The sequence below is a fragment of the Oncorhynchus masou genome, chromosome 23, assembly GCF_036934945.1.
Source record: "Oncorhynchus masou masou isolate Uvic2021 chromosome 23, UVic_Omas_1.1, whole genome shotgun sequence".
NCBI classification, from domain to species: Eukaryota; Metazoa; Chordata; class Actinopteri; order Salmoniformes; family Salmonidae; genus Oncorhynchus; species Oncorhynchus masou.
This window is the reverse complement of record NC_088234.1, coordinates 38,044,630-38,062,672: the sequence shown is the minus strand read 5'-3', so window position 1 is coordinate 38,062,672 and position 18,043 is coordinate 38,044,630. Positions and strand designations below refer to the sequence as shown.

General features: G+C 40.6%; 1 protein-coding gene across 1 annotated transcript in view; it reads left to right on the top strand.

Moving 5' to 3' along the window:
* Positions 1-284: 284 nt before the first annotated feature.
* Positions 285-18,043, top strand: part of LOC135510782 (inactive tyrosine-protein kinase 7-like) — a 196,384-nt gene continuing 178,625 nt past the window's right edge. Inside the window, exon 1 of the mRNA XM_064931993.1 lies at positions 285-885. Within this exon, the coding sequence (XP_064788065.1) occupies positions 765-885 (121 nt within the window). The 5' untranslated portion in view covers positions 285-764. The remainder of the gene's footprint in view (positions 886-18,043) is intronic.

Below are 18,043 nucleotides of genomic sequence, written 5' to 3'. Positions count from 1 at the left end.
TACACACTCAATAACATCTGCTAAACGTGTATATGACCAATACATTTGATTTGTGTTCGCCTGGCTGAGAAATCAAAATAATTTATGTTAGGCTATACAAACTGTACATTTAGGAAATTACCCATTATTTTAGTTTATTTTGAATAATTTGCAGTGGAGTTGTAGTGTTTCCATAACAATTAAGTTATTTAATACACGTTGAACAAATCTCTCTTGACTACTTTCAACCAGGGGGAAGCAGCATTGTATTCTTTATCCCTAGCATGCGATTACCAGCCAAGATACCGGAAGCGACGGCAATGGGAGTGAGTAAGAGTACGCGTTGTTGGAGAAAAAGACGAGTTCCAGGCACCGATGATCGAGACTCATGTGGGTTCAGGACTGAACAGGTCTTTTGATCGGATTTCTAGGTGGACGGCTCATAAGAGAGAGGTGGAGTACGAAATCAACCAAAAGATTGTGCAAATACTAGATTAATATTCCCAATCTACATTTCTATTACAGACTACAAGAAGAACATGGGATATATGGCAAACTTGTTTTCCAAATTTATCTAACTATTCAGTCATATCTAAAAAGTGCTCTTTTACGTGGTTGTCTTCCCTCTTGGTGTTCCCGGAGAGGTGGTTGAAGTAGGTTGCCATACCTTCCATACCTTCTGCTCGACCTGCATAGGTTGTGCTCTTTTTGCGCAGACGTTGACGTGCGGAGTTCCCTGTTTTCCTTTTGTCGCTACAGTCTCTAGTACCAAGTAGCTGACAATCATGGAACTATCTACGAAGAATGACCGACAACGGCGAGAAGGCAATACAAACTCTAAGGTTACCAACACCAGAAAGCCACCGGTGGCTACTTTCTTCTCAATTGGCATTATTTGCATGAAAGGTAAGCTATAAACTCGCAAGGCATTCACTGTAGTCTGTCACACGAACAGCCTATTAGCTTAGAAAGTATTGTCCGAGCTAAGGAATTCAAGCGCGGGGTTTCTATACATTATTTGCCATTTTTTTGTACATTGTATTTAACACTTTATTTAACTAGGCAAGTCCGTTAAGAACACATTTTTATTTACATTGATGGCCTAACCCGGCCAAACTCGGAAGACGCTGGGCCAATTGTGCGCCGCCCTATGGGACTCCCAATCATGTCCGGATGTGATACAGTCTATCTAGATCAAGTTTGACATTAGCTTCTTCATCGGGGTTTCGGTAGATAACTGCCCATGGTTGGCTGCCTGTGAACTACAATCTGACGCTGTGTTTTAATGTTTAGAAATGTTAATAAACGTGCTGATATGCCCCTTCTCTCAGCCTGAAATAATCTTATCAATAAAAAGATACTGTAGCAGACATAGCCCTGAGAAGTAGGGGTGCTTCAGCACATCTAGAAGAAGGGGAAAAAAAACAATAATAATAATATATAATACAAAAGTAGTGCACCAGCCCTTACAAGTATTAGGGACAGATATAGACATCTGTAGGGTGGCAATTTTTCCCACCGCATCTCTGCTTTGGCAAAAAAAGTAGGTGTATAATTACGCGATAATGCCCGAGAAGCCAGTATTTGAAGGATATATTGTCACCGGTGTTGTTCGTCTTGGGCCTGCAAAAGGTGCCAATATATCCTCCAAACACCGTCTTCGATGGCATTACCACTTTAAACAACGGGTTACCATCATATTCAAATAATGATTGACAAATTTCCATTAAAACACTTTTTTTGATGAATTTATTCACACTATTTAATTATTGCACAAGATGTAGCTCCTGTATCTATGGACGGACCCAGTCATTTGTTCCAAATGTTCCACTTACAGTCAGGTCAATAAGTTCAACCAGAATAACAGAAAACTAGTATTTGTATTTGTTTAAGCTGTTTTCTAGTGACATTTATTTGGATACATCCATAATAATGAGCTAATGATGCGCAATTTCGCCTGGCATAAAACATGTTCTTTCTTGTCAGGACACTGTTGTTCAGAGGAGCTAGCCAACAACACACCTACCACAATCACTTCAAACTGAAGTTGGAAAGACATCAAACTAGCTGCATTTTGTTTTTACCTGTTTTTTATTGATATTTCCTTGTATATATCCATAACAATGATGCCAGATAATTCATGATTTCGACTGGCTTAGAAAAGCTGCCTTGCCTGCCTGTCTGTCTCCTCCAGAGTCCAAGGATGTTCATTACTATGGGGCAGCTGGAGATCGAATTTCAATTTTGAAACAATGTTGCAAATGTCGGAGAGACAGACAGCAAGGTTTATACAAATGCTGATGATGCTTTTTAAAGTCGAGATCAAGTTTATAAATTGCCTGGCTGGGCTGATGAGACAGTGAATTGTGCAGTGAGATGGAACAGAGTAAATAGGCTTTTCAACGTCAGCTTTAGTCGGTGGTTAACTTGTGGAATAGACACCGGCTGGAATGCGGTTTTAACCAATCAGCATCCAGGATGAGACAAACCGTAGTGAACTTAAGAACTTAAGTCTTGCAGGATTCAATAATTGGGATGTAAGAGTTGTTGCCCTGTCCCTTTCTCTGCAATTGTCATTCTAATGGAATCCAGAAAGAACAAAACCCTGTTGTGCTCAAACATTTACATAAAAGGTGTAAAGTTATGGGCAAAAACATCCACATCAAATGAAATCTTTTTCTTGATCAAATATCATGGAAAACAACCACTTCTTGTGCAGTATTAATTGACCATCCTTACAAACCAATTAATGTAAATGTTCATTACTGTCATCTGTCATCTAGGTTTGTACCTGTAGACTCCATAACCATGAAGAAAAACAATGCACAATACAGTAATTGAGAACATTAAGACATTTGTGATGATGTGAGGTGGTGATGTGGCTCAGTTGGTAGAGCATGGCGCTTGCAATGCTTAGGTTGTGGGGTCGATTCCCATAGGTGACAAGTATGAAAAGGTATGCACTCGCTGTACTGTAAGTTGCTCTGGAAAAGAACATCTACTAAAATGGAAAAGGAATGAATAGATCATTTGAGTTGTCACATAGAAATGAGTTGCACCCCCACCATAGAAATACTTTGCAAGTATTTCAAGAAACAGGAAAAACATATATCAAGTAAGTAATATCAGATTAAATGTTTTGTACAGATTATTATCAGACTCAAGTTACAGATGCTGGTAAACACTCAAAGTCATTAAGTTTATTTATTTTTTTCTCGCAAAAGTAGTCCACTGGGCCATTACGAGTCCTGTATTAGCAGACCAATATAGACGTCTTCAGTGCGTGCAATGTTTTTTCTTCTGCATCCCTCCCCACGTCGGCCCAAAAAATCACAGCCCCCCCACCCCCAAACTACTTCCCGTGGTTATGGTAGCAGATTTGCACAGATCCTTATGCTGTGTGTTCCTTCAGTTGACAAACTATACTTCCTCCCCAGTTACGCTTACACACAGGTTTTTGGAGCACGCTAAATAGATAATTGGCACAGGTGGTCACCTCTGTCTTCTGTCTATCTACCGTAAACAAGCGCTGTAACATACAAGCACTGTAACGTGGAGATATGACCATGTGGGACCCTAACCCTGTAAATGTGTAGTAATTAAACTTTTTGTAAAAAAACAAACATTTAGAGCAAATGTTTAAACCAAACCCTTAACAAAAGTCCCCCTGGGAAGAATATAACTTCATCAATAGGCGCTAAAGGTAGTTTGCATCTATAAATGGGTTAGTTTGACAAATCCACAATAATATACTTCTGGTTCCATACATTGTGCTCCATGATCAAGGCATGACAGTCAACCGATATTTGTTCAGAACGTTGTCATTGTTTCGATGCCAAACGCTACCCGTTTCTTTACATTTACCTACATCCGGCTGTCATGTTGCAGTCTGTAAAAGTACGCTACCATTTCTATCTGAAGAAAATAAAGTTGAAATGTTGAGGTTCACACCCCACTTTAAAAGGCCCACACTGGGCATATGCAACATTGTAACATAGCCTACCTAAAGATTGGAAGTAGTTTACCTGCTGAGAAGAATGTAACATTGCTTTATTTGCAACACATATCTCATCTCATACTATGGTGTCATTGCACCTAAGAGCTTATTACTCTTTTATTGCTCTTGTAAACTGTATACTGTTGATGGTATCGGTCTAACCTTATTGTAAATGGAAAAGATGGGGTTACAAAATTATATTGTGTTTGTATCCCATACTGGAAAAGATGTTGTTCTCCTCCATGTTGGTATGCATGCACTGTGCATGATGCACTACATTCCTCAAATACACAGACAAGATTTGCTTTCATATTGGCGTATTAGCATATTCATTCAGATACTTGCTATTTTTGCAGGTCTGTCTTCTTGGCCAACTTGCCATGCTTTTCTTAGCTCCAGCCATATGTATGCTATTGGGTACAGCTTTGGGGGGTCGGTGCCAATGAAACGAAGTACAAAGAAAACAAGAGGGATAGAAAAAAGATCAGAATCCTTCCAACCAGTTGATAAAGACTCGAGAGTTCATAACCTCTGCAGGGTGTTACAAAGCCAAGAAAAAGCCATGGATCCTTCCTAGTTTTATGAAAGGAATGTTCTTATCCTGCCCATTAACTCTTAACTCATGTCATATTTAGGGTATGTTTTGATCTCTGCCTATCAAATTAGCTGCAATGAAATGTAGTTGGCTGCATCACGTGTATTCCTTCCAGGTGTATGTGTTCCTTTAGAGGAATTCACTCTGCTGAAGTTGAGAGCACAATCGCCCCTCTTTCTCCACTCCCCTCCACTCTACTCTCTGCACTAGGCCTCTGAAGGGAATGGCTGTCTGTTCTGTTTGGGAGATGAATAGACCAGAGCTTGGTACACTCACAGCCAGATCACATTCTAACACGCTTCAGTAATGTCCCTCATGCACATGATCAAGGAGGTCCCATGCCACATGCGCACGGACACATACATGCATACATACATACACACACACACACACACACACACTAGAAGAAAACTGAGATTAGATGGGGAAAATAGGGCCTTATAAAATGTTCCATTTTTTTTTTGCCTGATTCTGTTTTTTTTTTCTCAAATTCAGTTTTTTTTTACTCCGTTTTGATTTTCCAGGTTTACGTTTTCTTTCATTCCAGTGCAAACCTAGCAAGAGGCTGTTGTTTAGTGGTGTTTTTGTAGCGCACAAGTGATGGTGGCGCACAGGGGGGGGGGGGGCTGGTCCAAAATAGGGTAGAGTTGTCAAACTTTCTTTTGTTGCTTTGTGGAGGGTTGTGTGATTTAAAAAAACAATCACGCAATTTAAAAAAATATATTGGGCACATGGGAGGGTAGTGCTTTTCCCCCCTGTTTTACATTTACATTTAAGTCATTTAGCAGACGCTCTTATCCAGAGCGACTTACAAATTTACAGTCCCCATTGTGCAGTTTTTACTATGTCATTTATTCTATATTGCCAAATGTCTCCTTGCATGCGCCTCTCCTATCAAGGTGTTTTTGTACTTACCTTATGCACTACCCTTTTCTTTTTCGCTTACTATACAGTCACCTCTATTCTGCCCTCTATCCATAGCGACAATAGTGGTAGGTGGATTGTTTGTCCAGATCTTAACTAACAATCATACCACACATAAAATCAGTCAACCTGCACCAATTTTCTGTATACTATCCACAGGAACATAAAGGAATAGCGGAGAGGCCAGGTGCCTCATTGCGCATGAATGTCAAGACAGCCAAGACATGAGACACGCAGCTCAAAAAGATCTTGTTTAGGCAATACAAATGTAATTGACTCGAACCCAGAATCTCTAGTGTCACCCAGCTAGACCACTGCGCCACTCGGGAGGCTCTCAATTGAAACTGTTGGTTGAAAGTACAACTTGTTGGATGATAATTTGAAATTGACAAGTTGAAACAGCCTATAGATAATTAGCAGGCAGCGCGTGTTAACTGTTGTGTTGCGTAACAATCACTTTTTGGGACAGTTGGTGCAGTTTGACGTCACGTGCATAAAACAACTCATGCTGGGGCAACTGTTAGATATATTTGGAATTCGCATGTGAAAAGGTTAAATAGATAAAAAATGATGCACAAAATAATTTAGGCAACAGGGATCTTGATCCAGGATTGGATTGAATGTCTCTGATGTATCTTAACATCTAGCCACTTAGCTAGCAGGTTAGCAAACCATATGCATAGCTGGAGCCATGAGCTGGATATAATTTATTTTACACATTTTAGATGGTATAAATGGTATATCACCCAAGCCTACTGGTCCCTGTGACTGTCAATCCAAAAACATTATACTGTCATAATCCTTGCTATATGAGCCATGATACAATTCCTACCAAGTGGGTTAACCCTATTGGCACAATGCATAGGGTGTTTGCCTTTCATGCCAGTGACCCGGATTCACTTCCTTGTCCTGCCGTTTAGGAATAGTAGTAATAACAAAAGGCTGAAATCTCTTGGTGAGGTTGCTAGGTTTTGTACAAAGGTTGTTTTGTATTATTTCAAGGGTTGCAACATTTTTTGTAAAATTATTAGTATGATTCTTTTTTTGTTTTTGCTGGCTCACCTCACAAAATAAAAAAAATCTGTTATACAGTTAATCCAATTTGTATGGCTTTGTGGACAATACTATTATTCTACCTAGATTAGCCTACAACACCATAATGCAATGAATATTGCATTATTGTTTTCAAGTGAGTACAATTGGAAACTGTAGAAAAAAATATAATTTGAATAATGGCAAAAAGCCCTGTTATTTGAATGTTTCATTTCATCCATTCCATTTGAATCAGTTGTGGGTCTACTCTCAACATATTATACGATCGAAAAAGGTCCAATAGGACAGTCTGGCTCAGGGTTTCCATTAACCGGTAAAAATGTTTTTAAGCAGAAAATAAAAATGTTGCTGGCTAAATTCACAGTGTGTCAACTGTTGTTTTTCCTCCCAATCAGTGTGTCACCCAACACTTTACAATGTGAGCTGGAGGCAGTATGCATTTTGAAAACATATTTAATTGTGTGAAACCTGAATGTTTTACTTTCATATTATGAGGCATGCCTTACAGGGTTCGTATGGTCATGAACATCCTGGAAAAGTAATGTAATTTTAAAATAGTGTTTTCCAAGCCTGGAAAAGTTTTGGAAAAATCATGGAAATGTATTTAATAATTTCTGTGAATGTAATTTATTTAGGCACAGTTCTTTAAATATTTAATCAATCAAATAAAAGTAAGCTTATTAGCCAGTATCAGAATGATACTAAGGAGTCTGTGTTTGTGTGCATCACCTGCATAGTGCGAGACAAGTGGGCCGTTGCACAAGTGGAGAGAGACAGAAAGGACATTACAGCAGCAGGTAGGCCTATCCAATAAAATATGATAGAGAACAAATGAACTAGGTAGTCAATAAAAAAAAAACGATAAAAAAATGTTTTGTACCCTCTAGTTACACGTATTAATGTTTTCGTCATGTTCCAAAAAGCCTTCCACCAACACTTGCGAATAAGAAAAAATATTCATATGGTTCTTTTAAGCAATTATTTTTGACTAAATGATCGATTCACTTCACCATTGTATTAGTTGGGATTCGGTGAATCAAAATAATAATTTGTGAATTGTGAATACATTTTGGGGAAAAAAAGATTATATTGGATTATGTGGCTTCAAAACTTGTTTTGTTGATACTTCTAGTTGATATGGGCATCCATATGTATGGGACATTTGCAACTCAATTATATGAGTCAGCCTTCAAAGTAAACACTTCTAAAGTAGCTAAGATAAATATGACTAAACTAGAAAAGGTACATTTCCAGAAAATGTGTCAAATCAAATACAACTTTATTGGTCACATGCTCCTAATACAACAGGTGTAGACTTTACAGTGAAATGCTTACTTAAGAGCCCATTCCTAACAGTGCAGAGTTAAACAGTAACTTTGCTAAATAAAAAAGGAAATAGTAACTCAATAAAAACAGTACCAGTTCTGAGTCAATGTGCAGGGGTACGAGGATTTGAGGTAGTATAGTATGTACATATGGGTAGGGGTAACAGTTACTAGGCATCATAGTGCTAAAGGCGTCACTACAGCCCCGGGTTCGATCCCGGGCTATGCAGCCGACTGCGAGACACAAGGTGGCGCACAATTCTGCCCCAAAAAGCTTAAAATCCGCCAGCTGTATGTTAATCATGTCGTTGTTCAGCCACGACTCGGCGAAACATAAGATATTACCATTTTTAATGTCCTGTTGGTAGGATATACATGCTCGTAGTTTGTCTATTTTATTATTGATTGATTGTACGTTGGCTAATAGGACTGATGGTAAAGGTAGATTACCCTCTTGGTGACGGATCCTTACAAGGCACCCAGACCGCCGTCCATGATATCTCCATCTTCTCCTCCTGCAAATGATGAGATGATGAGGGCCCTGTCGGGCGTCCGAAGTTTCCTCCAGTTTCGGTCATAAGACATGGTGGAAGAAATATTATGTACAAAATAAGTTGCAAAAAACATACACAATAACACAATTGGTTACGGGATCGTGAAAGCCATCCCCTTGGCGCCATTATCATGAATATTGCTACTTTTTATTTTAATACCTGCAGTCAACTTGTGCAATACATTAGGAGATAAAGCAGATTGCATTCTTCATTTCACCAGTCACATTATTTTTACATTATGAAGCTTACCGTAGTTCCTGTGAACAGTTGAGGCAGTCACGTGTTGGTTTGTAAAATAGCTCAACAGTAAAATACAGGAGCTGGTGAGTTTATAGTGTTCTATATCTATCGGCGAGTCTCTGTTGTGTGGCACACATAAGGGGATGACGTTGCACTTGTATGCAATTCACTAAACGCCATCACATTTCCCATCAGATATCTTATAATAGCTTTCAGCCAGAAGTTGAAAAGCTCAAGATGAGTTATCTGTTTTTTTTCCTCCTCTGTTCTCCCATACGCTCTGTGTACACATTCTGATCTTACTTCAGAAAAGCAGACATCACAACTTTGTTCATTTCTCTCATTCCCTTTCGCTTGTAAATATTCACACTTACTGAAAATGAACATTGGTAGCTACTAGCTATGCTTGTATAATTTTATGAGCTGGATTTGCCTGTCTTTGCAATTAGTTATGTTTCTTTTCACTAGTTAGCATTTAGCTAACAGCGTCCCTGTGATTTCGCTATTAGTTTGTGCTAATTTAGTTAGCATTCTGGTCATAGAGGACAAATAAGCTGTTCTTGCGTTTTCAGCGCCCCCTTGTGTTATGTTGATAATATCATAAATCCAGGGATTAGAGAAGGACGGTATGACGAAATGCAAATCTGGATACCGCCAAAGCCTATCAACGACAGGAGACGGTAAATCGGATCAGAGAGCAGCTTCCCAGTGTCGATACCACATTGCACTTACTTTTTTATATGTACATAGAGAAGCCGCCAATAGTTGGTCATGGAGAAGTCATGGAAAAGTCATGGAATTCCAACTGCCCAAATTTTTATGAACCCTGGTCTTACCTTGCTTGAAAATCCGACCATAGAAAGGTGGAGGCAATTATTTTATAAAGACTAAATAGGTGGTGTGTGAGTTTCAAGTTTGGAGAAGCTTAAAATGTATCCTACCATTGCTAGTGACCTGCGTGCCAGTTATGATATTCATATCGTGGAACAGTTTCATTTCAATAATGACATATATGTTTCTAAAAATCAGTATCACGTGGTTAATCATAAAAATCTGAATTAAAATGACACAAATGTCAAAGTTAAAATTCAACTAATGTGAGAGCACCAGCCTCTGTCATATAGGCACATTGATTCACTGTGATCATTAGCGGCTAACTAGCCTGAATGAGCACATGGAACTCAGAGAAGGCAAATGCAGCCGTTGGCCTATAACTTCCATTTTCAACTAATTAAAATACATAAAACCGACAAATAAAAACAGAACATATACTGATTAATTTCTGGTTCTTTCAATCACATTTCTCTTCTCAGCCTGTCTGCCTCCCTTTCTATCTGTCTTGACTTGAGCTATTGCTAGTGAAGTGCAACATTGTATCAAATCAATCAACTAGATCCAGCATGAAGCTGTCTCTAGTGATCTTTTTACATTGAATCAACTAGCCTATTCAGGGCCCTCAGTTTCCAGTGCCAGTGAGCTCAGGACTGGATATATGTGTAACTATGTGTGCTGAGAGTCGGGAAGCAAGTTCAGAGAGTGAGTGTTTTTAATAAATAAACACAACATAATACAAAAATAAGAAACACGACCAACGCGCAGACATGTCACAGGAACAGAAACAGCGCCGCATGGGGAAGGAACTAAAGGGAGTGACATATAGGGAAGATAATCAGGGAGGTGATGGAGTCCAGGTGAGTCTGATGATGCGCAGGTGCGCGTAACAATGGTGACAGGTGTGCGCCCAACGAGCAGCCTGGAGAGCTAGGAGACAATATGTGACAATATGGGATCGTTAGATTATTATATTTTGCTCTTTCACACCAAGGCTTTGTGATTATCGAGAGGGAGGTTGGACTTTTTTTTCCCCAAATAAGCCTACTGTGAGGGATGGATGTAAAAAAAAAAAAAACGGACTTCGTTGACAGAGAAGCTCAGCTTATTGGTGGTGGGCATGGTGTCTAAGACAATCAGATATCAAACGTCCTGAAATGGGCACTTTCATACATTGGCGCATAGCAGGCCAGGTAGCCCTTCTACGCATGCTCAGGCACGCGTGCTCCCGCAACTTTAACAAGACAGACAAACCAGACCCATGCTCATTGCTCACATAGAGCACTTCAAATAAAAACAATGAAAATATTGACAACTCGATGGTAATTAAATAAATCAAAGCTGGTTTCTCATAAGTGTAGCTGGCTGTGAACTCTGCAAACAATGTTTCCACTCCGAGAACGGTAAATGACTGTTGGCCTAGTTAGTATTACAATGCATCTTTAGATTCATTCACCTTCTAAGATTCTAAAGGTGATTTTCATTTCTATCATACAGTGCATTCGGAAAGTATTCAGACACCTTGACTTTTTGTTACGTTATAGCCTTTTCTAAAATGGATTAAATAGTTTTTTCCCCCTCATTATCCTACACACATTACCCCCATAGTGACAAAGCAAATACAGGTTTTTAGAAATTTCAGCAAATGTATAAAAAAACCCTGAAATTTCACATTTACATTAGTATTCAGGCCCTTTACTCAGTACTTTGATAAAGCATGATTATTGCCTCGAGTCTTCTTGGGTATGAAGCTACTAGCTTGGCACACCTGTATTTGGAGAGTTTCTCCTATTCTTCTCTGCAGATCCTCTCAACTCTTCATCCAACCTGACAGAGCGTCACTGCACAGTTGTTTTCAGGTCTATCCAGAGATGGTTCCATCAGTTTCAAGTCCGGGCTCTGGCTGATCCATTCAACGGCATTCAGAGACTTGTCCCAAAGCCACTCCTGCGTTGTCTTGGCTGTGTGCTTAGGGTTGTTGTCCTTTTAGAAGGTGAACCTTCACCCCAGTCTGAGGTCCTGATTGCTTTGGAGTAGGTTTTCATCAAGGATCTCTCTGGACTTTGTTCTGTTCATCTTTCCCTCGATCCTGACTAGTCTCCCAGTCCCTGCCGCTGAAAAACATCCCCACAGCATGATGCTACCACCAACATACTTCACCGTAGTGATGGTGCCAGGTTTCCTCCAGACGTGACGCTTGGCATTGAGACCACAGTTCAATCTTGGTTTCATAAGACCAGAGAATCTTGTTTCTCATGGTCTGAGAGTCCTTTAGGTGCCTTTTGGCAAACTCCAAGCGGGCTGTCGTGCCTTTGAATGAGGAGTGGATTCCATCTGGCCACTCTACCATAAAGTCCTGATTGGTGGAGTGCTGCAGAGATTGTTGTCCTTCTGGAAGGTTCTCCCATCTCCACAGAGGAACTCTAGAGCTCTGTCAGAGTGACCATCCGGTTCTTGGTTACCTCCCTGACCAAGGCCCTTCTCCCCCGATTGCTCCGTCTGGCTGGGCGGCCAGCTCTAGGAAGAGTCTTGGTGGTTTTGGTACCATTCCCCAGATCTGTGCCGCGACACAATCCTGTCTCGGAGCTCTACAGACAATTCCTTCGACTTCATGACTTGGTTTTTGCTCTGACATGCACTGTCAACTGTGGGACATTATATAGACAGGTGTGCGCCTTTCCAAATCATGTCCAATCAATTGAATTTACCACAGGTGGACTCCAATCAAGGTGTAGAAACCTTTCAAGGATGATCAATGGGAACAGGATGCACCTGAGCTCAATTTTGAGTCTCATAGTAAAGGTTCTGAATACTTATGTAAATAAGGTATTTCTGTTTTTTATTTGTAATACATGTGCTAAAGTTTCTAAAAACCTGTTTTCGCTTTGTCATTGAGGGGTATTGTGTGTAGATGGATGAGGATTTTTTTTATTTAACCCATTTTAGAATAAGGCTGTAACGTTACAAGATGTGGAAAAAGTCTGAATTCTTTCCCAAATGCACTGCTTGCATCAGGTGCACTGTTTAGAATAGTGTTTCAAGTCCGGGCTCCTGCCAATTGCATTTTGGCAAATGTTTGAAAATGTAAGTTTTGTTGGCTCCCTCATTAAAGGAGTTGCATGTTTGGTTAAGATGAATTACCATAATATAAATGTGATTTCTGTCATTCTGAGAGCCGTGGGTGGATGCCCAAATGGGTTACACTCTCAATGCATCTGTGCGGTAAATTTTTTAAATGTCTGGTAAGTTTAAAATCTTCCCGGTCACGTTGTCCGGTGAAATATTTTGTTAACTGAAACCGTGGCCTGGCTGTATTTCTGTACTTCTGATACTGATGCCCTGTCTGTTGCCGTTCTGTGGCCACAAAGACCTATGCTCCCAGCAGGTCCAGTTATTCAGGAAAGCTTAACGCTTGTTCTGCCTCCTTTCCTTTCCCAAGCGGCTACTACTCGACCTCGAACGTAAGGCTTCAATATAGCCTAAATATTTGTCATTTCATTTTTACACTGTATTACCTTTTTATGTGCGGCATAAACACAACCAGTTATAATGTTTTAATCTGATTACGCTACTTCAAAAGTCTCCTGTAGGCTACCTGCGCACGTTCTTCCACTCCACTCTAATAAAATCCCAGCATCCAAACAGCATACCTAACAATTTGATGAATGGAGAGAGACATCTGTTACAAAGCACAAAAAAAGTTGAATGACATTCGGCGATTGTTAAGCCAGTTCTTTGATACTGAGTAGGGAGAGATGTATTTTCTGTTTGTCGAGATTTATATACTCTTATTTCATTGTGATTTTGACAACGCAAACCACAATGAAGCGCTCAAAGTCGGTAATTTGCAGTTTTGCATTGCTTATTGGTTGTGTGTGGTTCATTGGCTGTTGGTGGAACATTTGTTGCATATATTTTATATATACAGAACAAAAATAAAAAAGTGTTGGTCCCATGTTTCATGAGCTGAAATAAAAGAACCCAGAAAGAAACCATCATTATGCACAAAAAGTGTATTTCTCTGTGTTATGCACAATCTTGTTTACATCCCTGTTAGTGAGCTTTTCTCATTTGCCAAGATAATAATCCACCTGACAGGTGTGGCATATCAAGAAGCTGATTAAACAGCATGATCATTACACAGATGCACCTTGTGCTGGGAACAATAAAAGGCCACTCTAAAATGTGCAGTTTTGTCACACAACACAATGCCACAGATGTCTCCAGTTTTGAGGGAGCATGCAATTGGCATGCTGACTGCAGGAATGTCCAGCAGAGCTGTTGTCAGAGAATTGAATGTTAATTTCTCTACCATAAGCCACCTCCAACGTTGGTTTCGAGAATTTGAAAGTACGTCCAACCGGCCTCTCAATGCCAACCATGCCAGCCCAGGACCTCCACATCCGGCTTCTTCAACTGCGGGATCGTCTGAGACCAGCCACCCGGACAGCTGATGAAACCAAGGACTATTTCTGTCTGTAATAAAGCCCTTTTGTGGGAAGAAACTCATTCTGAGGACCCTAGCCTAGGGTCCCCCAAACTTGTTCACTTGTTCCGCCTTGTGTGCACAATTAGTTTTTTGCCCTAGCACTACACAGCTGATTCAAATAATCAAAGGTTGAAGATGAGTTGGTTATTTCATTCAGCTGTGTAGTGCTAGGGCCCTGCATGGCATCGACTGTGCCACAAAAACACACTGAAGTGTTCAAGTCGATATCCATGTTTATAATCACAGGGTTGCGAGCGTTATTGTAATTTCTGGTGGTAATCATTATTTCTGAGTACCTTTTATGAGGGGGGAGGCGGCACAATTTTTTTGTACAGCAAAAGGGGAGAGATGTGAACATATTTTTCACGTTGGGGATGGGGGATACATTTTTGGGGAGACACCTCGAGTTGGACCAGACCCGAGTTTATCATAAGATGTGAACAGAATGCGTCAGTGATTCGTATTTCCTGCAACTTTGTAAAGAGGCAATGAGACCCCCCCCCCCCCCGTTCCCGTTCCTCTTTAGAAAGTTGCAGGAAATACGAATCACTGACGCATTCTGTTCATGTCTTAATGATAAACTTCTGCAAATTAATAAATGTTCTTTACATTTATTTGATTCCCTACTTAAATTCAATATATATATTTTTGAATTGTTAAATTAATTTTTACATTTCTTTTCTTATTGCTTAATTCCTTCCACAATTTCCGTTTTGTGGATTTTATAGGGCCTTAGGAAAAACTACTCTGCTCATCATGCGTGTTGATAAGGGATGCTATGCTAGTTCTGTTTCTCAGGGGTTCACCCCTGTTTATCGTAATGTTTTGTCTCTATGAAATTTACGTTTTTGCCCTTTTTAAATGCAGTTGGCCTATCTGCAAAGCCTATACCTGGCTTTCGTTTGGATTCTTTATCTCGATCTTGTATCCAATGGAAGCTGAAAAGTGAAGCGCTCTTGACGCACCACTCTAAGCCTAGATGAAGCCACTTATAAAGTTAAACATCCATAATGTAAATGTACCTTACTAGTGTGTATTGTGTGCCCCACAGCCCCATGTTATCCCTGCTTGTTTTTTCCCCCTCTCCCTGGGTTTTTACATTCCCAGAAAAACTACTTCATCATCAAAGCATATTTCTCTGCAAATCTGTCATTTTAAATGCCCAAATGCAGCTGTATTTATGTCAATATCAAATCATTTCTGGGTTAATTAAGTACTTCACTATGATAAAAAAAATAAAAAATGGTCAAAAATAAACAAAAATGGCTTCATAGCAAGGTGCAATTTCTCAAGCAAGAATTTCGTTAGAAATGACTGTGAGTGGTCTGAGTAGGGAGGGGAAAACTGAAAATGTGCTGTTGTCGGCAGAGAGGTTTGGAACTCTCTTTCTTATTGCTCTGTTAACTAATTTACTGCCTATTGATGTCACCAGGCAGGCCAAAACTCTATCTCACTATAACAGGCTGAAACTTCAGGCGGCCTTTACAAACAGCTCTTACACTAATAGGTCATTATCATTATTTTCACAGTATTATTCCAACCTCCTTGTGCGGAAATATAAAACACAGGGAAATCACATTTTTGACTGCACTGGGTCTTTAATTTCACAAGATGACTGGAGTAGGAGCTGGGTGGAGATAGAGAGATGGACTTGAAGTGTTGAGTTACCATCCTCACGCAATGCAAGCTATTCCTCCCAGGCCTGTCTTTGATCTAATGCAAATGGGTGGCTGGAGAGGATCTGTGGTTCAGACCAATCCTTGTACAATTCCTCCTCATTTTTGAGGAGGCAGCATAGCCTACTTACAGCAGTACCGGATGTTTTAAATCATGAATGTATGTTATTACCATATAAATAGACGTAATATTGTTTAATACCATGGTTATGAAACCTGGTACAAATCATTTTTTTCATGTTGATTACCACCCCCCCCCGAAAAAAAATATAGTGCCCCAGTATAACAAGTAACAGTGGTTTTCCACAGTATACAGTTGTTCAGATGTCCTATTCAACAAAGCAAGCTCTGCCTCAGGGTTGTATACAGGAACCAGACATGGTCTGTGCAGCAGAGAGGAGTACTGAAAACCATATTTGGATTGTCGTTTACACTGAAGTGGTTCCGCTGCCATGATTAGAGGATCCATGTGGTCATCTAGAACGTTTGTACGGGATCAGGTTCTAGGTCTGGAGGCTGGAGACTGGGTTGGAGCAGATGGAGAGAGGGTTAGGGGATCTGGTGTCTCGACTACGTAGTATTGCTTTATTGTGTACCGCTTAAAGCTCTCAAATGCCTAGCGGTTAACTGCGTTGGGCCAGTAACCAAATGGTTGCTGGTTTGAATTCCCGAGCTGACAAGGTGGAAAATCTGCTGTTCTACCCTTGAGCAAGGCAGTTAACCCCCGAACAACAACTGCTCCCCGGGCACCGATGAGGTTGACTAAGACAGCCCCCCGCACCTCTCCGATTCAGACACATTTTGGCTGAATGCATTCAGTTGTGCAACTGACTAGGTATCCCCTTTCCCTATAAACTATTTGTTTCTCCACAATCTACCCATGATCCTTTTAAAGAGGCACACACACTTTTTGTTCTTCTATCCTTCGTGGGGACCTAAAATAATCCTAATCCTATTTACCCTAACCTTAAACCTAACTCCTAAACCTAACCACTAACCCCTTCACCTGAACCTAACCCCTAAATTTAAAATAGCCTTTGTCTTCATGGGGACGTGGGAAATGTCCCCACGAGGGAGAATGTTCCTTGTTTTACTATCCTTTTGGGAATTTTTGGTCCCTACAAGAATAGAAGAGCATGACGGCAAACACAGTCGTGTATGCTGCTTTTGAGGGAGAAAATCTAACTAGGCTACATAATGCTCATGTTATTACACACTGAGATCTGTGGCCTCAAGGGTTCCATTGTTTTGGCCTTATTGTATGATGTGTGGTAGTATAGACGGTATAAGGGAATGTCATTTCTTACCTCAGGATATTAAAGGTTAGGCTCCTCCCTGTTGTGCATGTGTGTCTTTGGAGGCCAGAGGTCTCGAACACTGATGTGGTCCTGCAGTCTCCAGTCAATAAACAGGCCAAAGACAGAGGCCCCTGCAAACACTTTACCCTTTTATCAACATGTCCCTTATGACCAGAGTGGGCTGTGTAGGAAGACCATTACATTCCCCATGAAATGTCAGACCTGACCCAGCACATCCAACGTTTCCTCTACATGATTTCAGTTTGCGACAGCAGCAAAATATATCTAATCTGGTCTCACAGCATTTCATATTATTCTGTATGTAAATCCGAGACACACATTTAGTATGATATGTTACGTTTTGTATGTTATGTATTCATTTGTGGATGACCATCACCCATTTTGTATGATATGTTACGAATTACAATTCGTATTATAAGTTACGGAATTGTGCCCTCAAATCTCATCAATAAGTTAAGGACACTGGGACTAAACACCTCCCTCTTCAGCTGGATTCTGGACTTCCTGACGGGCCACCCCAGATGGTAAGGGTAGGTAACAACACATCCGCCATGCTGATCCTCAACACGGGGGCCCCTCATGGTTAGGGTTTCATGGCCAGACACGACTCCAACACCATCATTAAAGTTTGCCGATGACACAACAAGTGGTAGGCCGGATCACCAACAACGACGAGACGGCATATCGGGAGGAGGTCAGAGACCTGGCCGTGTGGTGCCACGACAATAACCTCTCCCTCAACGTGAACAAGACAAAGTAGATGAATGTGGGCTACAGGAAAAAGAGGACTGAGCACGCCCCCATTCTCATGGACTGGGCTGTAGTGGAGCAGGTTGAGAGCTTCAAGTTCCTTGTTGTCCACATTACCAACAAACTAACATGGTCCAAGCACACCAATACAGTCGTGAAGAGGGCACAGGAAAACCTATTCCCCCTCAGAAGACTGAAAAGATTTGACTTGGGTCCTCAGATCCTCAAAAGGTTCTACAGTTGCACCATCAATAGCAAGAATTGCCAAAGACTCCTGTCATCCAAGTCATAGACTGTTCTCTCTGCTACCA